At 46.0% G+C, this 27500-nt stretch overlaps 1 protein-coding gene across 1 annotated transcript in view; it reads left to right on the top strand.

Annotated features, from left to right (window-relative positions):
* The window catches only part of LOC124046854 (cadherin EGF LAG seven-pass G-type receptor 3-like), a 120744-nt gene that overhangs the window by 30747 nt on the left and 62497 nt on the right, over positions 1-27500 (top strand). Inside the window, exons 8-26 of the mRNA XM_046367644.1 lie at positions 471-634; positions 1015-1140; positions 1257-1426; positions 1602-1787; positions 2422-2532; positions 4385-4553; positions 17652-17793; positions 18535-18655; positions 19961-20144; positions 20401-20502; positions 20704-20798; positions 21013-21222; positions 21342-21525; positions 21942-22091; positions 22191-22377; positions 22627-22794; positions 23014-23347; positions 23872-24046; positions 24288-24400. Coding sequence (XP_046223600.1) covers positions 471-634; positions 1015-1140; positions 1257-1426; positions 1602-1787; positions 2422-2532; positions 4385-4553; positions 17652-17793; positions 18535-18655; positions 19961-20144; positions 20401-20502; positions 20704-20798; positions 21013-21222; positions 21342-21525; positions 21942-22091; positions 22191-22377; positions 22627-22794; positions 23014-23347; positions 23872-24046; positions 24288-24400 — 3091 coding nt within the window. The remainder of the gene's footprint in view (positions 1-470; positions 635-1014; positions 1141-1256; positions 1427-1601; positions 1788-2421; positions 2533-4384; positions 4554-17651; positions 17794-18534; positions 18656-19960; positions 20145-20400; positions 20503-20703; positions 20799-21012; positions 21223-21341; positions 21526-21941; positions 22092-22190; positions 22378-22626; positions 22795-23013; positions 23348-23871; positions 24047-24287; positions 24401-27500) is intronic.

Below are 27500 nucleotides of genomic sequence, written 5' to 3'. Positions count from 1 at the left end.
CCTCTGCCTTCTCTCTCTATCCCTCTGCCTTCTCTCTCTATCCCTCTGCCTCTCTCTCTATCCCTCACCCTTCTCTCTCTCTCTCCCTCACCCTTCTCTCTCTCTCTCCCTCTGCCTTCTCTCTCTATCCCTCTGCCTCTCTCTCTATCCCTCACCCTTCTCTCTCTCTCTCCCTCTGCCTTCTCTCTCTATCCCTCACCCTTCTCTCTCTCTCTCTCTCTCTCTCTCTCTCTCTCTCTCTCTCTCTCTCCCTCTGCCTTCTCTCTCTATCCCTCACCCTTCTCTCTCTATCCCTCACCCTTCTCTCTCTCTCTCTCTCCCCTCTGCCTTCTCTCTCTATCCCTCACCCTTCTCTCTCTATCCCTCTGCCTTCTCTCTCTATCGCTCACCCTTCTCTCTCTCTCTCCCTCTGCCGTCTCTCTCTATCCCTCACCCTTCTCTCTCTATCCCTCTCTCTCCACCCTTCTCAGATCTCTGGATCTCACCGGCCCCTTGTTTTTGGGCGGAGTGCCCAACATGCCTGATCATTTCCCGTTTCACACCCGGGAGTTTATTGGCTGTATGAAAGACCTCCACATCGACAACAGACCTTTGGACCTGGCTGGATACATCTCTAACAATGGAACCCTACCTGGTCTGTATAGCATACTCACAGATACATGTGGAAACTCATCCTTTACTGTGTGTAAAAATCCAGTTGGTACTTCCACTCACTCACCACCAAAATATGGTGATGAGAGGAAGTACAGTGGCCAGCAGATGGAGAAGATGGAGCGAGATGAAACTGGGCTGACGTTCTACACATTTTCTCATCGATTAAAAGTTCAATCTCAATACAGTTTTCTGTTCCCAAAAGTATAATATTCTGTGAACACAGTGCACAAGTTTTGTAGACTTGACACAAAGCGTCTTTATCTGTCTGTGTTTGTGTTGTCAATAGAAACCACTAACCGCTAAGTTGATTGAGTTTGATTGAGTTAACACAGATGTGATGATTTTCTCTGGTTCTGATAGGATGTAGTGCCAAGCTGCCCTTCTGTAACTCCGACCCATGTCAGAACGGAGGAACGTGTCGTGTCAGCTGGGAGACCTTCTCATGTGACTGCCCCCTAGGGTTTGGAGGGAAGGACTGCAGCCATGGTAAGCACTGACATACCTGTCCAGTAAACATAGGCTTTTCTCCTTTATTAACAGACGTATACACACACCTCATACTAACCTCACTGACCATACCTCTTCTCCTTACCCTCCTACAGTGATGCCCCACCCACATCGTTTCCTGGGAAACAGTGCCCTCTGGTGGGACCTGAAGAATGACGTGACCATCTCCACACCTTGGTACCTGGGGCTGGTGTTTAGGACGCGGGCCAGGGAGGGCACTCTGCTGCAGGCACAGGCCGGACAGTACACTAGCCTGGTCTTCCAGGTCTGTACACACATACATATACACTTACCTGTGCTACCTAACCTGCACTAGTTGATCTATGTCTATATGTCCGTCTGTCTTTGGAAATGTGTCCGTTTATGTTGGAGTAATAGCAACCTACAGGGGGACTCCAAACCATATTTGTGTGGATTATTCACACATGTCTCTGTTGCAGCTGGTGAGTGGTCAGCTGCTGTTCTCGGTGACCAAGGGGTCGACGCTGCCGGTGCGTCTGCGTCTGGACCAGGTGCAGGTGAGCGACGGGCACTGGCACGACCTGCAGCTGGAGCTGCGAGACGTCCGCAGCGGGAGGGAGACGCGCTACGTGGCTACCGTCCGCCTCGACTTTGGCCTCTTCCAGGTGAGAGTCACAAATTGTCCGTACACACTGATTTAAAGTCAGATTTGCGTTTCTTCCCTTAATTGATTAGGTTATAATTGTCGAGGCGTAAACTGATCCTAGATCTGCACCTAAAGGTGACTTTTACCCGGAGAGACACATTAAGGTCGTGTCCAGAATGAACAGTGACACACTAAACCCCCATGTCACTCAGCAGTGCAGACGTCTCAATGCAAATCATAACCTCTAACTGGCCCTGTAATCGTGTAGGTTGTTAATACCCAAATCCAATCCTAAAGCAATGTAATGTCTGCCCACTGCTGGTGTTAAAACCTGTGTTTGTAAAAATTCACTCCAGACATGTAGCACCACACACTGTCTTGTTATGCTGTTTCATTGTCTCTCCTGTATCCTTCTTGTTCACTTGCTTTCATTGAAATATGTTTGTCTCTCACTCTTTCTCTCCATAAACCTGTCTAACCCTTTCTATCTATTCTGTTCTATTCTTTCACATATTCACTCTTCCCCCTCTCTTTCTCTAACTCCATCTATTTGAATGCACTGAAGTCATTCTGAATAACAGCGTCCGTTAACTGGCTAAATTTTTAAGTGTAATCTATTTAGTCTCTCTCTATTTCTTCCCACTCTCTCTCAGGGCACAGTGATAGTGGGGAATGAGATCCATGGGCTGAAAGTGAAACACCTCCATGTGGGCGGAGTCCTGGGCTTGGGGGAGGTGCAGAACGGGATACGGGGCTGCATCCAGGTAAGGGTTCCATCACAATGGCAACTGTATCTTAACCGATGACCATAATTCTTTCTGGGACTCTTATAGACTTTGTGTGTCAGCATGTACAGCCATAAGTTTTGAGAATGACACAAATATTAATTTTCACTAAGTCTGCTGCCTCAGTTTGTATGATGGCAATTTGCATATACTCCAGAATGTTATGAAGAGTGATCAGATGAATTGCAATTAATTGCAAAGTCCCCTTTTTGCCATCCCCCAAAAACATTTCCACTGCATTTCAGCCCTGCCACAAAAGAACCAGCTGATTCTCTCGTTAACACAGGTGTGAATGTTGACGAGGACAAGGCTGGAGATCTCTCTGTCATGCTGATTGAGTTTGAATAACAGACTGGAAGCTTCAAAAGGAGGGTGGTGCTTGGAATCATTGTTCTTCCTCTGTCAATCATGGTTACCTGCAAGGAAACAGGTCATCATCATTGTTTTGCACAAAAAGGGCTTCACAGGTAAGGATATTGCTGCCAGTAAGATCGCACCAAAATCAACCATTTATCGGATCATCAAGAACTTCAAGGAGAGCGGTTTATTTGTTGTGAAGAAGTTTTCAGGTCGCCCAAGAAAGTCCAGCAAGGGCCACGACCGTCTCCTGAAGTTGATTCAGCTGCGGGATCGGGGCACCACCAGTACAGAGCTTGCTCAGGAATGGCAGCAGACAGGTGTGAGTGCATCTGCACCCACAGTGAGGCGAAGGCTTTTGGAGGATGGCCTGGTGTCAAGAAGGGCAGCAAAGAAGCCACTTCTCTCCAGGAAAAACATCAGGGACAGACTGATATTCTGCAAAAGGTACAGGGATTGGACTGCTGAGGACTGGGATAAAGTCATTTTCTCTGATGAATCCCCTTTCCGATTGTTTGGGGCATCCGGAAAAAAGCTTGTCCGGAGAAGACAAGGTGACCGCTACCATCAGTCCTGTGTCATGCCAACAGTAAAGCATCCTGTGACCATTCATGCGTGGGGTTGCTTCTCAGCCAAGGGACTGGGCTCACTCACAATTTTTCCTAAGAACACAGCCAAGAATAAAGAATGGTACCAACACATCCTCCGAGAGCAACTTCTCCCAACCATCCAGGAACAGTTTGGTGACAAACAATGCCTTTTCCAGCATGATGGAGCATCTTGCCATAAGGCAAAAGTGATAACTAAGTAGCTCGGGGAACAAAACATCAATATTTTGGGTCCATGGCCAGGAAACTCACCAGACCTTAATCCCATTGAGAACTTGTAGTCAATCCTCAAGAGGCGGGTGGACAAACAAAACCCCACAAATTCTGACAAACTCCAAGCATTGATTATGCAAGAATGGGCTGCCATCAGTCAGAATGTGGCCCCGAAGTTAATTGACAGCATGCCAGGGCGGATTGCAGAGGTCTTGAAAAAGAAGGGTCAACACTGCAAATATTAACTCTTTGCATCAACTTAATGTAATTGTCAATAAAATCCTTTGACACATATTAAATTATTGTAATTATACTTCAGTATTCCATAGTAACATCTGACAAAATATCTAAAGACACTGAAGCAGCAAACTTAATATTTGTGTCATTCTCAAAACTTTTGGCCACGGCTTTATGCTATGTATGGTAAATTGGTCTATGTATGGTAAATTGGTCTATGTATGGTAAATTGGTCTATGTATGGTAAATTGGTCTATGTATGGTAAATTGGTCTATGTATGGTATATTGGTCTATGTATGGTATATTGGTCTATGTATGGTATATTGGTCTATGTATGGTATATTGGTCTATGTATGGTATATTGGTCTATGTTCTTATAAGACTGTATTTGACACCTATTTTGTCTATGTTTTAGGGGGTTCGTTTGGGGGTGCGACCAGATGCCATGCCCCTGCCCCGCCCCTCCAGGGCTGTCAAAGTGGAGACGGGCTGTAACGTTGGCAACCCCTGTGTCTCTACCCCCTGCCCGCCCCACAGCCGCTGTTGTGACAATTGGGAACGCCACACCTGTCTGTGCGAACCAGGTAAGATACTACAAGAGAGAGAATATGTATTTGTGTGTTTGTGAGTCAGCAAATGCGCGTGTGTGTGTATATGTGCAGGCATTTAGCATTTAGCATTTGCAAAAAGGCCTATGTTTATTTCTCTGTTGGCAAATGATACAAAACTATCAGGTGAGGTGACTATAAAGAGAAAGAAAGTTTGAGAGGTGTGATGAAGAAAGAGTGAAAAAAGAAGGAGGAAGCGGTGAGCACCGCGGGGGAGGAGAGGAGATACAGAGGCTGACATGCCTTCAGCACCTTCTACAACAAACACCTCTCCCTATTAGCATAGTGTAGCAGCGCTTCAGCACCACGGTGTTGGCTTTCATCAGCACAATGAGCATTACAGTACATACGGAGCTGTCCAATGAGCGTCAGGAGGAGACCAATCAAAGTTTCATAACGCCACTCGGAAGTGCTCTGAATAATTCCCTCTCATCTCTGGCTGTGAGTACTTCAGTGCTGAATTAGCTTAAGGGCTTTCTCACGCACGAGAGAGTTACCGCTCTGTTCACACACTATATACTATACAGGCACACATACTGTACATACACATAGGGCACCGCATGACAGGGCACTGACATGAGGACATCTGCTGTCAGCGTGGTGCTGTGTTTGTTTGTGTTCGCCTGCGTGCTTTTTAGCATGCACAGGATAATTAGCTGCAATGAAAATTAAATAGGGTTAGTTCTGATAGATTGCAGTTGAATTGACCAAGAGCTCGCAGTCGGCGTTCCAATTCATCCCAAAAGTGATCGATGGGGTTAAGGTCAGGGCTCTGTGCAGGCTAGTCAAGTTCTTCCACACCAATATCAACAAACCATTTCTGTATGGACCTCGCTTTATGCACGGCATGTCCTGGCATGTGCCAAACCCAGATTCATCCGTCACTGCCAGATGGCGAAGTGTGATTCATCTCTCCAGAGAACGCGTTTCCACTGCTCCAGAGTCCAATAGCGGTGAGCTTTACACCACTCCAGCCGACGCTTGGCATTGCGCATGGTGATCTTACGCTTGTGTGCGGCTGCTCTGACATGGAAACCCATTTCGTGACGAACAGTTATTGTGCTGACAATGCTTCCAGAAACAGATTGGAACTCAGTAGTGAGTGTTGGACAGACAGTTTTTAAAGGCTACACGCTTCAGTACTCGGCGGTCCCGTTCTGTGAGCTTGTGTGGCCTACCACTTTGCGGTTGAGCCGTTGTTGCTCCAAGACGTTTCCACTTCACAATAACAGCACTTACAGTTGACCTGGGCAGCTCCAGCAGGGCAGAAATTTGATGAACTGACTTGTTGGAAAGTTGGCATCCTGTGACGGTTCCACGTTGAAAGTCACTGAGCTCTTCAGTAAGGCCATTCTACTGCTAATGTTTGCCTATTGAGATTTTATGATTGTGTGCTCGATTCTACACACCTTGTGGCTGAAATAGCTGAATCAACTAATTTGACGGGGTGTCCACATACCTTTGTATATATAGTGTATGTTAATTTCCCAACATGCAGCTTGCCACGGCAAGGATGGTGTCATTGTGTGCATTTGTATGCAGTCAAGGCCAACATCTCTGTCTTTGTCAGTTTCCATGGTGAGGGCTATTATGTGTAGGAATCTATAGTGACAGATATCCTTATATTGTGAATGCAAGGACACATTTAATAGGTGCAGGATCCTTTGTGAGGGACTTTTGTAAGAGCTGTTCACAGAAAGAGGTTCACAGCACTCACCTGGTTCTATAGGGAGTTTATTTTCAACTCTGCTCACTAAAGAAGACTATGTGAGAAGAATGCAACAGGAAGCTTTGTTTTCTCTAATGAAAACGGTGTTTGTGAGAAGAGCTCGAGGAGGCTGTAGATTTATATGGATTTCTTTGATACACAAATATCATATGTGTGTGGACAGTAGGGCTCTATGGTGTTATGCATAGGTTTTTATAGTGACTGAGGGTTATGTTAAAGTACTTTGTTTTTAATAAAAGGCCATTTCCAATTGAGCCAATATTTGCAGCATTTACCATGAATTGGATCTCCACAAACACATTGCCTTTAAAAGCCACAATTCCAAGAACCTACGATAGGATTGAATAGCGGCCTATGTATCTTGTGTGAACAGCTCTATGCTAAAAGCATTTTTTTGTGTGTGTAGTATGTATTAATGCACATACAGTTGAAGTTGGAAGTTTACATACACCTTTGCCAAATACATTTAAACTCAGTTTTTCATAATTCCTGACATTTAATCCTAGTAAAAATTCTCTCTCTTCGGTCAGTTAGGATCACCACTTCATTTTAAGAATGTGAAATGCCAGAATAATAGTAGAGAGAGTGATATAGTTCAGCTTTAATTTCTTTCATCACATTCCCAGTGGGTCAGAGGTTTACATACACTCAATTAGTAGTTGGTAGCATTGCCTTTAGATTTTGTAACTTCGGTCAAACGTTTTGGGAAGCCTTCCACAAGCTTCCCACAATAAGTTGGGTGAATTTTGGCCCATTCCTCCTGACAGAGCTGGTGTAACCGAGTCAGGTTTGTAGGCCTCCTTGCTCACACACGCTTTTTCAATTCTGCCCTCACATTTTCTATAGGATTGAGGTCAGGGCTTTGTGATGGCCACTCCAATACCTTGACTTTGTTGTCCTTAAGCCATTTTGCCACAACTGGAAGTATGCCTCGGGTCATTGTCCATTTGGAAGACCCATTTGCAACCCAGCTTTAACTTCCTGACTGATGTCTTGAGATGTTGCTTCAATATATCCACATAGTTTTCCTTTCCTCATGATGCCATCTATTTTGTGAAGTGCACCAGTTCCACCTGCTTCAAAGAACCTCCACAACATGATGCTGCCACCCCAGTGCTTCACTGTTGGGATGGTGTTCTTCGGCTTGCAAGCCTCCCCCTTTTTCCTCCAAACATAACGATGGCCATTATGGCCAAACAGTTCTATTTTTGTTCCATCAGACCAGAGGACATTTCTCCAAAAAGTATGATCTTTATCCCCATGTCTAGTTGCAAACCGTAATCTGGCTTTTTTTATGGTGGTTTTGGAGCAGTAGCTTCTTCCTTTCTGAGCGGCCTTTCAGGTTATGTCGATATAGGACTCGTTTTACTGTGGACATATATACTTTTGTTCCTGTTTCCTCCAGCATTTTCACAAGGTCCTTTGCTGTCGTTCTGGGATTGATTTGCACTTTTCGCAGCGAGTTACGTTAATCTCTAGGAGACCGAATGCGTCTCCTTCCAGAGCGGAATGATGGCTGCGTGGTCCAATGGTGTTTATACTTGTGTACTATTGTTTGTACAGATGAACGTGGTACCTTCAGGCATTTGGAAATTGCTCCCAAGGATGAACTAGAATTGTGGAGGTCTACAGTTTGTTTTCTGAGGTCTTGGCTGATTTCTTTTGATTTTCCCATGACGTCAAGCAAAGAAGCAAGGTAGGCCTTGAAATACATCCACAGGTACACCTCCAATTGACTCAAATGATGTCAATTAGCCTATCAGAAGCTTCTAAAGCCATGGCATAATTTTCTGGAATTTTCCAAGCTGTTTAAAGGCACAGTCAACTTAGTGTTTGTAAACTTCTGACCCACTGGAATTGTAATTATAAGTGAAATAATCTGTCTGTAAACAATTGTTGGAAAAATTACTTGTGTCATGCACAAAGTAGATGTCCTAACCGACTTGCCAAAAGTATAGTTTGTTTACAAGACATTTGTGAGGTGGTTGAAAAACGAGTTTTAATAACTCCAACCTAAGTGTATGTAAACTTACAACTTGCATTTGTTTCAGGTTTTAATGGACAGTTTTTTTTATTGGTAGTGGCTCCTAATCCTTGACCAGAACTTTTATTTCTGAAGCTCTGTATCTTGAGTTTGCAAATTCTCTGGGAAATTGGAACTTCACTCATTTTCTCATGCCAAAACCGGATTAGATACATATCGGTAGTTAAATCAGAGTTAAATGCCTAAAAGATTATATTCGCAATGTCACTAAAGAAAAAACAAACAACCAAAATAGCAATAGCCACTACAATGTCGAAACATGATTTTGTCATAAGTTCAGTAACATTTGCTTGATTTTGCAGACCCACAACATCGTGGTGTATCGACATTAGCATGCTAGCGACGCTAGTCAGCATGCTACATGATAATCAGCTTGCGTTAGCTAGCTAGCGTTAGCTTCTTAGCTAGCCAGCTCTTGTAGGTGTAAACCGATGCAACTCTGCTGGCTATGTGGCTAGCTAGATGACCAGCAGTGGTGACAGTGAGGGCGATTCAAGACTTTAATTTAGAAGTTCCATCATGCAGAAATGGCAAAGAAAATACTGGTTGATGAGCTAACTAAGTCAGCTAGCGTAATAGCTATGACATTTACCAGTGTGCATGCACAAATGCATGACGGCACATTGTATCGAAGTCAAGAAGGCATGCAAAATGGACTGCCTCTCTGGAACTGGACTGCCTCGTCTATTTAGCTAGACCAGACTGCTCTCAGTCAGCAGCAGAGGGGTACAAAGATGCATAGCTCATACAATTATATTTTGTTCTAGTCAATGACAATACATGTTGCAAAGTTAATACCTGTATCAAATATATATCACTGCATTCCACAATAGTGCGTAAAATCTCTAGTTGTTTTTTGTCCATAGGAAAGGGGACCCAACATCAAGCTTGTGAAGGGGCGATACACATTATGATAGCTTGTGAGTCCTTCTGTAGCTCAGTTGGTAGAGCATGGTGCTTGTAACGCCAGGGTAGTGGGTTCGATCCCCGGGACCACCCATACGTAGAATGTATGCACACATGACTGTAAGTCGCTTTGGATAAAAGCGTCTGCTAAATGGCATATATTATATTATTATTATAGGATGAAAAACCTGGTGACCTCTAGATGTCCTCCTACACCCAGATCAAATGCACTAGATTTTCATCAGTTCTGTGTGATTCTATAGTTATCTTTATTTTTTATACTCAGCAGGTAGGGGCCTACGTACTTCAGATCGTTTGTCTTCATGAATGGTTTCATGTAAGCTTGGTTGCATCCCCCATTTGTATAGCTAGCACAGACTGGAATACGTTCTGGGATACTTTCGATGGCATTGAGGAGTACACCACATCAGTCACTGGCTTCATCAATAAGTGCATCGATGACGTCGTCCCGACAGTGACTGTACATACATACCCCAACCAGAAGCCATGGATTACAGGCAACATCAGCACTGAGCTAAAGGGTAGAGTTGCCGCTTTCAAGGAGCGGGACTCTAACCCGGACGCTAATAAAAAATCCCGCTATGCCCTCCGACGAACCATCAAACAGGCAAAACGTCAATACAGGACTGAGATTGAATCGTACTACACCGGCTCCGACCCTCGTCGGATGTGGCATGACTTGCAAACTATTACAGACTACAAAGGGACCACAGCCGCGAGCTGCCCAGTGACATGAGCCTACCAGATGAGCTAAATTACTTCTATGCTCGCTTCTAGGCAAGCAACACTGAAGCATGCATGAGAGCATCAGCTGTTCTGGACGACTGTGTAGGCACGCTCTCCGTAGCTGATGTGAGTTAGACCTTTAAACAGGTCAACATTCACAAGGCCGCAGGGCGAGACGGATTACCAGGACGTGTACTCCGGAACATGCACTGACCAACTGGCAAGTGTCTTCACTGACATTTTCAACCTGTCCCTGACTGAGTCTATAACACCAACAGACCACCATAGTCCCTGTGCTCAAGAACACTAAGGTAACCTGCCTAAATGACTACCGTCCCGTAGCACTCACATTTGTAGCCATGAAGTACTTTGAAAGGCTGGTCATGTCTCACATCAAAACCATTATCCCAGAAACCCTAGACCCACTCCAATGTGTATACCACCCCAACAGATCCACAGATGATGCAATCTCTATTGCACCCCACAGAGACCTGGCCGTGTGGTGTCAGGATAACAACCTCTCTCTCAATGTGAGCAAGACGAAGGAGATGATCGTGGACTACAGGAAAGGGAGGACTGAGCACACCCCATTCTCATCGATGGGGCTGTAGTGGAGCGGGTTGAGAGCTTCAAGTTCCTTGGTGTCCACATCACCAACAAACTATCATGGTCCAAACACACCAATACATTAGTGAAGAGGGCACGACAAAGGCTATTCCCCATAAGGAGACTGAAAATATTTGACATGGGTCCTCAGATCCTCAAAGTTCTACAGATGCACCATGGAGAGCATCCTGACTGGTTGCATCACTGGCTGGTATGGCAACTGCTTGGCATCCGACCACAAGGCACTACAGAGGGTAGTGCGTATGGCCCAGTACATCACTGGGGCCAAGCTTCCTGCCATCCAGGACCTCTATACCAGGCGGTGTCAGAGGAAGGCCCTAAAAATTGTCAGACTCCAGCCACCCTAGTTATAGACTGTTTTCTCTGCTACCGCACGGGAAGTGTTACTGGAGCGCCAAGTCTAGGTCCGAAAGGCTTCTTAACAGCTTCTACCCCCAAGCCATAAGACTCCTGAACAGCTCATAGAGTGGCTACCCAGACTATTTGTCCCCCCCCCCCTTTATTTTATGCTCCTGCTACTCTCTGTTTATTATCTATGCATAGTCACTTTAACTCTACCTACATGTACATATTATCTCAATTACCTCAACTAACCGGTGCCCCCGCACATTGACTCTGTACCCGTACCCCCTGTATATAGCCTCACTACTGTTATTTTACTGCTGCTCTTTAATTATGTTATTTTTTACTTATTTTTCTTAAAACTGCATTGTTGGTGAAGGGCTTGTAAAGTAACCATTTTTCTGTAAGGTGACAAATAAGCGCAAGTGACAAATAAAATTAGATTTGATGTTAGTGTAAGAAGGCAGTTCATACAGCAAAGGATGCAGTATTTACATTTCTCCTGGATTGCCATTTCTCATTTAGTTAGCCCCACCTTACCCCAGAAATGTGAGTCAGTTTTCTAATCAGTATACAGAGAAAATACATAGATGTATGTGTGCCTAAGAGATCCATAAGTGTTTTCCAAAATGGGTTTATATACAAATCATATACAATAGACATGTTACACCAGTGCAGCAAGCTAGTGGACTCTATATCAAGTACTGTTGAAATCAATATGATTATTGGGGATATTATGATACCTAGTGGTGATATGGTTGATTTCTCCCTAACCATCATTTTTATCTCCCCCTCGCAGTTCTGTTTGTTGTGATCTGGTAGGTCACTAAACTGTCTCCACTTCTTTCCTGTGAGCCAAATGTCAGAGAAGTTGTTGACTAAATAGGCAACGTAGTGAGATATATTTTGTTGTATGCACTTTTTTATGCAATAGCAAGATAATGGCGATGACACATCTAGCTAGATACTTTACAGTTTACAACATGCTCACTCATAGCTATGTGAATTTAGATGTATTGACTATGATTAACTACAGCTAATAAAATATAATTGCAATGAATGAGAGCTGCATCTGTGTATGTGCCGGTGCTTTTGCCTCCCATAGAACAGTCCGTCCTGATTGTAATATTGACAGCACCAGAGGCGGTCTCTATTGTCTTCGACAACACTGGTCCTGCCATGCAGGCAAAGCTAGCTAGCATTCTCTTTGATGACAGGTATACATTGCTAGCTAACTTAGCTAGCTCATCACACAGTATTTTCTTTGTTTTTTTTCTGCACAATGGCACTTATTAGCGGCTTGAATATCATATGAACTCACTGTCCCCACTGGTTATCTAGCTAGCCATGTAGCCAGCAGGGTTGCATCGGTTTCCATTGGACTAGATCAGAGCTTGCTAGCTAGGTAGCTAATGCTGGCTAGCTAGCAAGCTAACACTAGTGTAAAAGATGTATTAAAAATATATTAACGCAACCATTTCATTTAAAAAAAAACATTTCATATAAGAAAATCATTCAATTGAAATACATTCATTAGACCTTAATCTATGGATTTGACATGACTGGGAATACAGATATGCATCTGTTCGTCTCAGATACTCTACCTTAAAAAAGGGGGTAGGGGTGTGGATAAGGAAACCAGTCAGTATGTGTCCACCATTTGCCTCATGCAGCGTGACACATCTCATTCGAATATAGTTGATCAGGCTGTTGACTGTGGAATGTTGTCCCACTCCTCTTCAATGTCCCACTCCTCTTCACACCTCTTTAAGGAATACCTAGGATAGGATAAGTAATCCTTCTCACCCCCCCCCCCCTTTAAGATTTAGATGCACTATTGTAAAGTGACTGTTCCACTGGATGTCATAAGGTGAATGCACCAATTTGTAAGTCGCTCTGGATAAGAGCGTCTGCTAAATGACTTAAATGTAAAATGTATATGTGTGAAGTTGCTGGATATTGGTAGGAACTGGAACACGCTGTTGTACACGTTGATCCAGAGCATCCCAAACATGCTCAACGGGTAACATGTCTGGTGAGTGTACAGGCCATGGAAGAAACTATTACACTCAACGGAATGACTTGATTAGTGTAGTGTCAACAACGCAGCCACTGCCAGCTAGCCTACAAAGTCAACAACGCAGCCACTGCCAGCTAGCCTACTTCAGCAGTACTGTATCATTTTAATCATTTTAGTCAATAAGATTCTTGCTACGTAAGCTTAACTTTCTGAACATTCGAGACGTGTAGTCCACTTGTCATTCCAATCTCCTTGCATTAGCGTAGCCTCTTCTGTAGCCTGTCAACTATGTGTCTGTCTATCCCTGTTCTCTCCTCTCTGCACAGACCATACAAACGCTCCACACCGCGTGGCCGCTGCCACCCTAATCTGGTGGTCCCAGCGCGCACAACCCATGTGGAGTTCCAGGTCTCCGGTAGCTTCTGGAACTGCCGATCTGCGGCCAACAAGGCAGAGTTCATCTCAGCCTATGCCTCCCTCCAGTCCCTCGACTTCTTGGCACTGACAGAAACATGGATCACCACAGATAACACTGCTACTCCTACTGCTCTCTCTTTGTCCGCCCACGTGTTCTCGCACACCCCGAGAGCTTCTGGTCAGCGGGGTGGTGGCATCGGGATCCTTATCTCTCCCAAGTGGTCATTCTCTCTTTCTCCCCTTACCCATCTGTCTATCGCCTCCTTTGAATTTCATGCTGTCACAGTTACCAGCCCTTTCAAGCTTAACATCCTTATCATTTATCGCCCTCCAGGTTCCCTCGGAGAGTTCATCAATGAGCTTGATGCCTTGATAAGCTCCTTTCCTGAGGACGGCTCACCTTTCACAGTTCTGGGCGACTTTAACCTCCCCACGTCTACCTTTGACTCATTCCTCTCTGCCTCCTTCTTTCCACTCCTCTCCTCTTTTGACCTCACCCTCTCACCTTCCCCCCCTACTCACAAGGCAGGCAATATGCTCGACCTCATCTTTACTAGATGCTGTTCTTCCACTAACCTCATTGCAACTCCCCTCCAAGTCTCCGACCACTACCTTGTATCCTTTTCCCTCTCGCTCTCATCCAACACTTCCCACACTGCCCCTACTCGGATGGTATCGCGCCGTCCCAACCTTCGCTCTCTCTCCCCCGCTACTCTCTCCTCTTCCATCCTATCATCTCTTCCCTCTGCTCAAACCTTCTCCAACCTATCTCCTGATTCTGCCTCCTCAACCCTCCTCTCCTCCCTTTCTGCATCCTTTGACTCTCTATGTCCCCTATCTTCCAGGCCGGCTCGGTCCTCCCCTCCCGCTCCGTGGCTTGACGACTCATTGCGAGCTCACAGAACAGAGCCCCGGGCAGCCGAGCGGAAATGGAGGAAAACTCGCCTCCCTGCGGACCTGGCATCCTTTCACTCCCTCCTCTCTACATTTTCCTCCTCTGTCTCTGCTGCTAAAGCCACTTTCTACCACTCTAACTTCCAAGCATCTGCCTCTAACCCTAGGAAGCTCTTTGCCTCCTTCTCCTCCCTCCTGAATCCTCCCCCCCCTCCTCCCTCTCTGCAGATGACTTCGTCAACCATTTTGAAAAGAAGGTCGACGACATCCGATCCTCGTTTGCTAAGTCAAACGACACCGCTAGTTCTGCTCACACTGCCCTACCCTGTGCTCTGACCTCTTTCTCCCCTCTCTCTCCAGATGAAATCTCGCGTCTTGTGACGGCCGGCCGCCCAACAACCTGCCCGCTCGACCCTATCCCCTCCTCTCTTCTCCAGACCATTTCCGGAGACCTTCTCCCTTACCTCACCTCGCTCATCAACTTATCCCTGACCGCTGGCTACGTCCCTTCCGTCTTCAAGAGAGCGAGAGTTGCACCCCTTCTGAAAAAACCTACACTCGATCCCTCCGATGTTAACAACTACAGACCAGTATCCCTTCTTTCTTTTCTCTCCAAAACTCTTGAACGTGCCGTCCTTGGTCAGCTCTCCCGCTATCTCTCTCAGAATGACCTTCTTGATCCAAATCAGTCAGGTTTCAAGACTAGTCATTCAACTGAGACTGCTCTTCTCTGTATCACGGAGGCGCTCCGCACCGCTAAAGCTAACTCTCTCTCCTCTGCTCTCATCCTTCTAGACCTATCGGCTGCCTTCGATACTGTGAACCATCAGATCCTCCTCTCCACCCTCTCCGAGTTGGGCATCTCCGGCGCGGCCCACGCTTGGATTGCGTCCTACCTGACAGGTCGCTCCTACCAGGTGGCATGGCGAGAATCTGTCTCCTCACCACGCGCTCTCACCACTGGTGTCCCCCAGGGCTCTGTTCTAGGCCCTCTCCTATTCTCGCTATACACCAAGTCACTTGGCTCTGTCATAACCTCACATGGTCTCTCCTATCATTGCTATGCAGACGACACACAATTAATCTTCTCCTTTCCCCCTTCTGATGACAAGGTGGTGAATCGCATCTCTGCATGTCTGGCAGACATATCAGTGTGGATGACGGATCACCACCTCAAGCTGAACTTCGGCAAGACGGAGCTGCTCTTCCTCCCGGGGAAGGACTGCCCGTTCCATGATCTCGCCATCACGGTTGACAACTCCATTGTGTCCTCCTCCCAGAGCGCTAAGAACCTTGGCGTGATCCTGGACAACACCCTGTCGTTCTCAACTAACATCAAGGCGGTGGCCCGTTCCTGTAGGTTCATGCTCTACAACATCCGCAGAGTACGACCCTGCCTCACACAGGAAGCGGCGCAGGTCCTAATCCAGGCACTTGTCATCTCCCGTCTGGATTACTGCAACTCGCTGTTGGCTGGGCTCCTGCCTGTGCCATTAAACCCCTACAACTCATCCAGAACGCCGCAGCCCGTCTAGTGTTCAACCTTCCCAAGTTCTCTCACGTCACCCCGCTCCTCCGCTCTCTCCACTGGCTTCCAGTTGAAGCTCGCATCCGCTACAAGACCATGGTGCTTGCCTACGGAGCTGTGAGGGGAACGGCACCTCAGTACCTCCAGGCTCTGATCAGGCCCTACACCCAAATAAGGGCACTGCGTTCATCCACCTCTGGCCTGCTCGCCTCCCTACCACTGAGGAAGTACAGTTCCCGCTCAGCCCAGTCAAAACTGTTCGCTGCTCTGGCTCCCCCATGGTGGAACAAACTCCCTCACGACGCCAGGACAGCGGAGTCAATCACCACCTTCCGGAGACACCTGAAACCCCACCTCTTTAAGGAATACTTAGGATAGGATAAAGTAATCCTTCTCACCCCCCCCCCCCCTTAAAATATTTAGATGCACTATTGTAAAGTGGCTGTTCCACTGGATGTCATAAGGTGAATGCACCAATTTGTAAGTCGCTCTGGATAAGAGCGTCTGCTAAATGACTTAAATGTAATGTAAATGTAAGTACTGGGACATTTGTCAGCTTCAAGGAATTGTGTACAGATCGTTGCGAAATGGGGCTGTGCATTATCATGCTGAAACATGAGGTGATGGCAGTGGATGAATGGCATTGGGCCTCAGGACCTTGTCACGGTATCTCTATATTCAAATTGCCATTGATAAAACTCAGTTGTGTTTGTTGTCTGTAGCTTTTGCCTGCCCACACCTTAACCCCACCGCCACCATGGAGCACTCTGTTCACAACGTTAATATCAGCAAACCGCTTGCCCACACAATGCCATACACACTTTTTGGCATCTGCCCATTACAGTTTAGTCCGGGATTAATCCGTGAAGAGCACACTTCTCTGGTGTGTCAGTGGCTATCGAAGGTGAGCATTTGCCCACTGAAGTCGGTTACGATTCCGAACTGCAGTCAGGTCAAGATTCTGGTGAGGACGACGAGCACATCCCTGAGATGTTTCTGACAGTTTGTGCAGAAATTCTTAGTATGTGCAAACCCACAGTTTCATCAGGGTGGCTGGTCTCAGACAATCCTGCAGCTGAAGAAACCAGATGTGGAGGTCCTGGGCTGGTGTGCTTACACGTGGTCTGCGGTTGTGAGGCCAGTTGGACTTAATGCCAAATTCTTATTGTAGAGAAATGAACATTCAATTCTCTGGCAACAGCTCTGGTGGATGTTCCTGCAGTCAGCATGCCAATTGCACACTCCCTCAAAACTTGAGACATCTGTAGCATTGTGTTGTGTGACAAAAATGCACATTTTAGAGTGGCATTTTATTATCCCCAGCACAAGGTGCACCTGTGTAATGATCATGCTGTTTAATCAGATTCTGGATATGCCACACCTTACAGCTGGATGGATGATCTTTTATTTCAGCTCATGAAACATGCATTTATATATTTTTAGTATAGAACAGTGAGGGTTAGTTCTAAAAACATTTTATAGCGTCACTAGCATGCTAATGTTGATACACCATAGTCGTGGGTCCATAAAATCAAGCAAATGGTACTGAACTCATGTTTTGACATTGTACTGGCTATTGCTGTTTTGGTAGTTTTTTTGCTTAGTGACATTGCGAATATCATATTTTTGCCTTTTATTTAACTAGCTATGTGTATCTAAGTCCCAAATTCTCTTGAGATACTGTGAGAATTTGCGCACTCACAGATATGAAGCCTCAGAAATAAAAGATCCAGTCACTGATTAGGAGCCACTCCCTTTTTATATCAAATTGTGCACGTGTTGTAGGTTCCCATGGTAATGACTGTGTGTGTGTTTTGTAGGTTTCTATGGTAAGGGCTGCATAGAAGCGTGCCAGCTGAACCCGTGTGAGAATGATGCCAAGTGCCACAGGAAGCCCAGCTCATCACACGGATACATCTGTGACTGTGGAGACAACCACTATGGCCAGTACTGTCAGCACAGGTCAGTCTATCAACTTTACATCAACTGTAGATCAGCACAGGTCAGTGTGTCAACTATACATCAACTTTAAATACATTAATATTATGAACATACTGTCCATCTGTGACTATGGAGACAGGTCAGTAAACACTATAACTATACATCAACTTCAGATGACTGAACCCCAACTATATTACTGAGTCCCAAATGTCTGTGTGTGTTTCTAATGTTAGTAACAGTACATCATAGCAGTACCTGAGATTGTCTGTGTGTGTTTCTAATGTTAGTAACAGTACATCATAGCAGTACCTGAGATTGTCTGTGTGTGTTTCTAATGTTAGTAACAGTACATCATAGCAGTACCTGAGATTGTCTGTGTGTGTTTCTAATGTTAGTAACAGTACATCATAGCAGTACCTGAGATTGGGGTGAGACAGCTGTGTTACAGTGCTCTGCTCTGTCTATCTGTCAATGTGGATTTTGTTGTCTGTGTTTTTCAGCAGATCTGCCCTAATCCCCAGGATAGGATGAGAGGAGACTTAAGTTTCTCTGTGATGATAACACACAGTGTTTATATGTGACCCAGGTGTCACCCCACCCTAATGTGAAATCTCTCCCAGCTTTAGGTCTCATTTGCCACTTCCTAATTTCCCTTTGATCTAGGTACTGTGGCCTATATAGCAGACAGGGACTGAAATTGAGAGAACTACCACTTTTAATGTGTGTGTGTGTGTGTGTGCGTGTGTGTGCGTGCCTGTGTAGGATTGACCACCAGTGTCCACGTGGTTGGTGGGGCTCTCCAGCATGTGGGCCCTGCCACTGTAACACCAGTAAAGGATTTGACCCCGACTGCAACAAGACTAGTGGCCACTGCCATTGCAAGGTGACCTGCCCCCCACGACACACACACACATACACACAGTGCGCGCGCGCGCAATCACACATATCTGTCGTAAATACTCTTACCGTTATTAAACTCATATCGCAATCCCAGGCACTGATCCATGCTCTTATATACATCAGCATCACCCTTACCTACTGTTTTCTAATCCCTGCTTGTGACCCTAATCCTTGATACTGATCCTAACCTGACACTGCTATCAAACAGGCGTTGTCTTATGAGGCATTATCAGCAGCTTCACCTTGTAATCTGAGCAACCCCATTACCCTTAACACTCTTAATGCCCACGGACCACCCTTATCCCTCATACCACCCTCCACACTGTGACCCCATCTTCAATCCTGTTCCAAGGACAGTACAGAAGCTCAGTTTTCTCACAGTATAGGATTATAGTATTATATATAGTGAGTATTGTCATTTAAATGTTGAATTGTTCTAAGATGAGATTTAACATACTGGTGTTTCATACCACCCTGCATACCACTGCTGGCTTGCTTCTGAAGCTAAGCAGGCTTGGTCCTGGTCAGTTCCTGGATGGGAGACCAGATGCTGCTGGAAGTGGTGTTGGAGGGCCAGTGGGAGGCACTCTTTCCTCTGGTCTAAAAAAATATCCTAATGCCCCAGGACACTGCCCTGTGTAGGGTGCGGTCTTTCGGATGGGATGTTAAACAGGGGTCCTGACTCTCTGAGGTCATTAAAGATCTCATGGCACATATCGTAAGAGTAGGGGTGTTAACCCCGATGTCCTGGCTTAATTGCCAATCTGGCCCTCAAACCATCACGGTCACCTAATAATCCCCAGTTTACAATTGGCTCATTCATCCCCCTCCTCTCCCCTGTAACTATTCCCCAGGTTGTTGCTGCAAATGAGAATGTGTTCTCAGTCAATTTACCTGGTAAAATAACAGATAAAAAAACACATTTCTAAACGCCCACCTGACAATATTGTTTTGTTTTGTGTTTGTCTGTCCATGTCTCTGTATGTCTCTCTTTTTCTCTCTAAATCCTTCTCTTTTCTGTCAATCTGCCCGCTTTCATCTTCCCCTCTCTCATTTTCATGTTGCTGTGTGCGCATTTGTGTATCTGTCTGTGTGCGTCTATGTACATGTATATGCCTGTATATGTATGTGACTTTGTATTGTCTGTTCTTTGTGTATTTGTATGTGGTTCTCTTTGGTCTGAATGTTATGTCTACATGTGTATATCTGTTTCTGTTGTGTCTATATCTCTGTATATGTGTGTCTGTCTCTGTGTACCTATCTCTGTGTATATATCTGTGTGTGTCAGGAGTTCCACTACCACCTGCGGGGCAGTGACTCCTGCCTGCCCTGTGACTGCTACCCTGTGGGCTCCTTCTCCCGGTCATGTGACCCAGAGAGTGGCCAGTGCCAGTGTCGGGCTGGTGTGATTGGTCGACAGTGCAACATGTGCGACAACCCCTTCGCTGAAGTCACACAGAAGGGCTGTGAAGGTGAGACCGAGGGGATTCCTCTCCTCCTACCTGTGATCTTCTCTTTCTCTTTTCCTCTCATGTCTTCTCTCTCATCTTCTCTGTGCTTCTCTGATTCACTCATTTCCCCTGCTGTAAGACTCTATCTCTCTCAAAAACATCTCCCCCTTGTCAAACCTCTCTCCTCTCAAACTAGTATGAGATTTTCATTGCCTTCATACACAGGTTTTATTTTGATTCATAGTCGTTTCCCCCTGTTTCTGTCTCTCTCTGTTAGTCATCTATGACGGCTGTCCTAAGACCATCACCCTGGGTATCTGGTGGCCCAGGACGAAGTTCAACCTGCCAGCAGCCGTGCCCTGTCCTAAAGGATCCCTGGGTCAGTCCCTCAACACTCTACACTTTCTCTGTAGTTATATGAACCGTAACTCAGTAAAGTCTTTGACATTGTTGCATTTGTATTTTTGTTCAGTATACTGTATATTTTCCTTTGAAACCTAGTATCTGTGTTTGATTGTGCTGCTTTTTACTGTTGTGGATGTATTATACAGGTATTAGTGTCTGTGTCTGTTCTCTCCAGGTGCTGCTATCAGACACTGTGATGTAGAGAGGGGCTGGCTGGAGCCGGATCTCTACAACTGTACCTCTCCTCCCTTTGTGGAGCTCAATGCAGCAGTAAGAATACTCTACTACCCCATTGCTCATACTGATTGGAACTGTACAATACGGAATGGTGTCTAACATAGTGTGTGTGTGTTTGTGTGTGTGTGTGTGTGTGTGTGTGTGTGTGTGTGTGTGTGTGTGTGTGTGTGTGTGTGTGTGTGTGTGTGTGTGTGTGTGTGTGTGTGTGCGTGCGTGCGTGCGTGCGTGTGTGTGTGTGTGTGCATAGCTGGAGTCGGTTGAGCGGAACGAGACAGAGCTCAGCACCATCATGGAGAAGAAACTGGCCCACCAGCTCCGTGATGTCACCGAGGCCACACCCCGTCTCTATGGCAATGACCTCCAGATTGCCGAGCGGCTACTGTCCCGCCTGTTGACCTTCGAGAGTCTGCAGACGGGCTTCGGCCTGACTGCCACCCAGGACGCACACTTCAACGAGGTGAGGGTTGCCTGGCAACACGCTCGTAAAACCTTTTAGTGGAGTTTGGAAAATGTAGTCACTGTTTTATTAGATTGTGTGTGTAGGAACTGAATCTCCCTCTCCCCATCCCTCTCCAGAATGTTCTGCAGGGCTGCAGTGCGGTGCTGGGTCCAGGCAGTGCAAGTTTATGGCGGGCCCAGATCCAGGCCCAGGGAGGGGCAGGAGGGCTGGCTGATCTGCTGGAACAGTATGCCCAGACCCTGGCCCAGAACATGAAGCTCACCTACCTGAACCCCGTGGCTCTGGTCGCCCCCAACATCGGTGAGCCCCCCCCAGGACAGAACCATCTGCTCTCTTACCCTTCATGTAGTGGGATCAGTTCATTGTCTCAAATGAGGTCTACCTTTCTGTATTGAGTGGTTGTTCCTGCTTTATTTGGTCAAGTAAGTCAATCCATGCAGGTGTGTAGCCCTAGTCCTTTTCCTGTGTAAAAAGGAAAGAGAGAACCCTGTTCACAGCAGTGCAGGTAGAGATCCAGGGTTGGTTTTGGCAGGAACATACTGTATAAATATCAAAAACAAGTGTAAAAACCACACACTGATGACAGACGACTGACCTTGACTTTAATACTTGTTTTATTGCTGAGTAGTGAACAACAACATTGTTCATCAGGTTATTTTTGTTATGTTGTGTGGTATAACCTGGAGTCATGGACTGTGTGTTTGCTCGTGTTTCAGTGATGAACCTGGACCGCGTTGAGAACCACACCCACGTGCGCAGACGTTTCCCTCGCTACCACAGCCCTCTGTTCCGCGGCCAGGCTCTCTGGGACCCCCACACACATGTGGTGTTGCCCCCTGCTGCTCTGGTGCCACAACGACACCAACGTAAGGAGAACACACACATACAACACAGCCACTGAAACACACAAGCACATGCGCCTACCTACCTTATGCCACTTCTCTTATGCCTTGTGCATTTTCCAGTTTCAGCTTCACAGAACACAGCTCCTGCCCCTGTCAGTACGTTGGCCAATCAGACGGAAGACTATGCTGCAGCCAGGCATTCTGTTTCGCTACTGGAGCCGCCTGTCACCATTGTCATCATGTTGATCTATCGTAGCCTTGGAGCAGCACTCCCCCCCAAGTACCACACTGACCGACGAGGAGTCAGGTGTGTGTGTACTGTATGTGCCTGCCCTCCAGTGTCTGTCTCTCTCATGACATCTGGTTTACCAGGAGTGTGTATTTGTGACTGTTTATTTATGTTTTCATTGGACTTTTCAAAGCACAGCATTGGAATTGTGCCAAAAGTATTGTGTGTTTGGTGAATCATAAAACAGTCTTAGGGCTATTAAGTCTTTCCTACTAAATCAAATTATCTCTCTCCCCTCTCTCCTCTGTCACTCCTCCTCTCCGTTAGACTCCCCAGACATCCAGTGATGAACTCTCCAGTGGTCAGTGTGTCCATCTACAACAACCAGACGTTTGTCGGGGGTCCTCTGGACTCGCCCCTGCAGCTGGAGTTCCGCCTGCTGGAGACCACCAACCGCAGCAAGCCCCTGTGTGTCCAGTGGAACCACAGCAGCCCGTGAGAAGAGCCTTTACATGACTTGAGGGGGGCTTGTGCTCTATGGGAAATAGATACTGTCAGCTGGGAGTTGCAGTGTGTTTCTCTCACTCAACCCATCTCTTTTCTTCATCCTGACTTTCTCCCACCCACCTTTTCTCTCCCCCTATCCTCTCCTCCTCTCTCTCTCACTCTGACGATCTCTCTCTGTCTCTCTCACCCCACCCCCTCTATCTACAGGTTGGAGGTGGGAGGTTGCTGGACAGTGAGGGACTGCATCGTAGTATACAGGAACACGTCCCACGTGCGTTGCCAGTGTCAGAGGCTGGGCACCTTTGGTGTCCTGATGGACAGCTCCCAGAGAGAACAGCTGGAGGGGGATCTGGAGACCCTGGCCCTGGTCACCTACTTCTCCCTGTCTGTCTCCATGCTGGCCCTGCTGCTGACCGTCCTGGTGCTGTCCTGCCTCCGAGGCCTCAAGTCCAACACCCGCTCCATCCACTCCAACATGGCCGCCGCCATGCTGCTCTCTGAGCTCGTCTTCCTGCTCGGCATCAACCAGACCGAGCAGCAGGTATGTGTGGGTGGGTAGGTTACGTGTGTGTGTGGGGGGTATGTGTGTTTATGTGCATGGGTGTGTGCGCACCCAGCCAAGATGGCACAGTATGCATTGGTATGTTCAACAACTGTTCCAACTGTTATATCATTGTCTTCAATGACCTTTAATATCCCATGTATTATTTTTAACTAGCTAATCTACACAGTTTGGATCATTTCCAGTCAAACTGACTGAAAGGTTTTTCTGTTTGAGTGGGTGGACAAAATGTCTGGCTGGGTGCACACTGCCTTGGTGTTCATTGGTGTTTTGCACTGTGATGCTGACAGTATAACACCAGGTTTCATACGTTCTCTCTCCCAGTAAATGGTTTCTAACTGGTCTGAAAGCCAAAGGCCTTAAACAGATTTCGGCCAAACTCACCAATAGAAGCCCAATGGGCAAATAGTCACCTAACTCGTCTACAGACCCATATGAATACATTGAAAGTTGTCATAACATAATCTCTATACATGACTCTGACTGTCTTCTCTCTCTGTTAGTTCCTGTGTACGGTGGTGGCCATCCTGCTGCACTATTTGTTCATGGCCACGTTTGCCTGGCTGTTTGTGGAGGGGCTCCATATCTACCGCATGCAGACAGAGGCTCGCAACATCAACTACGGAGCCATGAGGTTCTACTATGCCATCGGATGGGGTGTGCCTGCCATCATCACAGGTACACACACACACACACACACACACACACACACACACACACACACACACACACACACACACACACACACACACACACACACACACACACACACACACACACACACACACACACACACACACACACACACACACACACACACACGCACACAGAGTTCCCTACAGAGACCTGTTTTAGAATGGATTTCACGGATACCAGTAAGAACACAAAGTGAAACACACATCTTACTCTCTGTGTTCAGGTTTGGCGGTAGGGCTGGATCCTGAGGGCTATGGAAACCCAGACTTCTGCTGGATCTCCATATATGACAAACTCATCTGGAGCTTCGCTGGACCCATCGCTATCGTCATCCTGGTACTGTCTCCCTCTCACTCTGTGTCAGTCACTTAGTTTGCCTCTATACCTCTAGTTCTGTGTCAGTCACTTAGTTTGCCTCTATACCTCTAGTTCTGTGTCAGTCACTTTGTTTTGCCTCTATACCTCTAGTTCTGTGTCAGTCACTTTGTTTGCCTCTATACATCTAGTTCTGTGTCAGTCACTTTGTTTGCCTCTATACCTCTAGTTCTGTGTCAGTCACTTAGTTTGCCTCTATACTTCTCAATCTGTGTCAGTCACTTAGTTTGCATCTATACCTCTATACCTCTAGTTCAGTGTCAGTCACTTTGTTGGCCTCTATACCTCTAGTTCTGTGTCAGTCACTTTGTTTGCATCTATACCTCTATACCTCTAGTTCTGTGTCAGTCACTTAGTTTGCCTCTATACCTCTAGTTCTGTGTCAGTCACTTTGTTTGCCTCTATACCTCTAGTTCCGTGTCAGTCACTTTGTTTGCCTCTATACCTCTAGTTCCGTGTCAGTCACTTTGTTTGCCTCTATACCTCTATACCTCTAGTTCTGTGTCAGTCACTTTGTTGGCCTCTATACCTCTATACCTCTAGTTCTGTGTCAGTCACTTTGTTTGCCTCTATACCTCTAGTTCTGTGTCAGTCACTTAGTTTGCCTCTATACCTCTCACTCTGTGTCAGTCACTTTGTTTGCCTCTATACCTCTAGTTCTGTGTCAGTCACTTTGTTTGCCTCTATACCTCTAGTTCTGTGTCAGTCACTTTGTTTGCCTCTATACCTCTAGTTTTGTGTCAGTCACTTAGTTTGCCTCTATACCTCTAGTTTTGTGTCAGTCACTTAGTTTGCCTCGATACCTCTAGTTCTGTGTCAGTCACTTTGTTTGCCTCTATACCTCTAGTTCTGTGTCAGTCACTTTGTTTGCCTCTATACCTCTAGTTCTGTGTCAGTCACTTTGTTTGCCTCTATACCTCTAGTTCTGTGTCAGTCACTTTGTTTGCCTCTATACCTCTAGTTCTGTGTCAGTCACTTTGTTTGCCTCTATACCTCTAGTTCTGTGTCAGTCACTTTGTTTGCCTCTCTACCTCTAGTTCTGTGTCAGTCACTTTGTTTGCCTCTCTACCTCTAGTTCTGTGTCAGTCACTTTGTTTGCCTCTATACTTCTCACTCTGTGTCAGTCACTTAGTTTGCCTCTCTACCTCTAGTTCTGTGTCAGTCACTTAGTTTGCCTCTATACCTCTAGTTCTGTGTCAGTCACTTTGTTTGCCTCTATACCTCTAGTTCTGTGTCAGTCACTTAGTTTGCCTCTATACTTCTCAATCTGTGTCAGTCACTTAGTTTGCATCTATACCTCTATACCTCTAGTTCAGTGTCAGTCACTTTGTTGGCCTAGTTCTGTGTCAGTCACTTTGTTTGCATCTATACCTCTATACCTCTAGTTCTGTGTCAGTCACTTAGTTTGCCTCTATACCTCTAGTTCTGTGTCAGTCACTTTGTTTGCCTCTATACCTCTAGTTCCGTGTCAGTCACTTTGTTTGCCTCTATACCTCTATACCTCTAGTTCTGTGTCAGTCACTTTGTTGGCCTCTATACCTCTATACCTCTAGTTTGCCTCTCTATACCTCTAGTTCTGTGTCAGTCACTTTGTTTGCCTCTATACCTCTAGTTCTGTGTCAGTCACTTTGTTTGCCTCTATACCTCTAGTTCTGTGTCAGTCACTTTGTTTGCCTCTCTACCTCTAGTTCTGTGTCAGTCACTTTGTTTGCCTCTAGTTCTGTGTCAGTCACTTTGTTTGCCTCTATACCTCTAGTTCTGTGTCAGTGTTCTGTCAGTCACTTTGTTTGCCTCTATACCTCTAGTTCTGTGTCAGTCACTTTGTTTGCCTCTCTACCTCTAGTTCTGTGTCAGTCACTTTGTTTGCCTCTCTACCTCTAGTTCTGTGTCAGTCACTTTGTTTGCCTCTATACCTCTAGTTCTGTGTCAGTCACTTTGTTTGCCTCTCTACCTCTAGTTCTGTGTCAGTCACTTAGTTTGCCTCTATACCTCTAGTTCTGTGTCAGTCACTTTGTTTGCCTCTATACCTCTAGTTCTGTGTCAGTCACTTAGTTTGCCTCTATACTTCTCAATCTGTGTCAGTCACTTAGTTTGCATCTATACCTCTATACCTCTAGTTCAGTGTCAGTCACTTTGTTGGCCTCTATACCTCTAGTTCTGTGTCAGTCACTTTGTTTGCATCTATACCTCTATACCTCTAGTTCTGTGTCAGTCACTTAGTTTGCCTCTATACCTCTAGTTCTGTGTCAGTCACTTTGTTTGCCTCTATACCTCTAGTTCCGTGTCAGTCACTTTGTTTGCCTCTATACCTCTATACCTCTAGTTCTGTGTCAGTCACTTTGTTGGCCTCTATACCTCTATACCTCTAGTTCTGTGTCAGTCACTTTGTTTGCCTCTATACCTCTAGTTCTGTGTCAGTCACTTAGTTTGCCTCTATACCTCTCACTCTGTGTCAGTCACTTTGTTTGCCTCTATACCTCTAGTTCTGTGTCAGTCACTTTGTTTGCCTCTATACCTCTAGTTCTGTGTCAGTCACTTTGTTTGCCTCTCTACCTCTAGTTCTGTGTCAGTCACTTTGTTTGCCTCTATACCTCTAGTTCTGTGTCAGTCACTTTGTTTGCCTCTATACCTCTAGTTCTGTGTCAGTCACTTTGTTTGCCTCTATACCTCTAGTTCTGTGTCAGTCACTTTGTTTGCCTCTATACCTCTAGTTCTGTGTCAGTCACTTTGTTTGCCTCTCTACCTCTAGTTCTGTGTCAGTCACTTTGTTTGCCTCTCTACCTCTAGTTCTGTGTCAGTCACTTTGTTTGCCTCTATACTTCTCACTCTGTGTCAGTCACTTAGTTTGCCTCTCTACCTCTAGTTCTGTGTCAGTCACTTAGTTTGCCTCTATACCTCTAGTTCTGTGTCAGTCACTTTGTTTGCCTCTATACCTCTAGTTCTGTGTCAGTCACTTTGTTTGCCTCTATACCTCTAGTTCTGTGTCAGTCACTTTGTTTGCCTCTATACTTCTCACTCTGTGTCAGTCACTTTGTTTTCCTCTATACCTCTAGTTCTGTGT

The sequence above is a fragment of the Oncorhynchus gorbuscha genome, linkage group LG10 (assembly GCF_021184085.1).
Source record: "Oncorhynchus gorbuscha isolate QuinsamMale2020 ecotype Even-year linkage group LG10, OgorEven_v1.0, whole genome shotgun sequence".
Taxonomy (NCBI): domain Eukaryota; kingdom Metazoa; phylum Chordata; class Actinopteri; order Salmoniformes; family Salmonidae; genus Oncorhynchus; species Oncorhynchus gorbuscha.
Note: the sequence above shows the minus strand (reverse complement) of the source record. Positions and strands in the feature narration are given on the sequence as shown.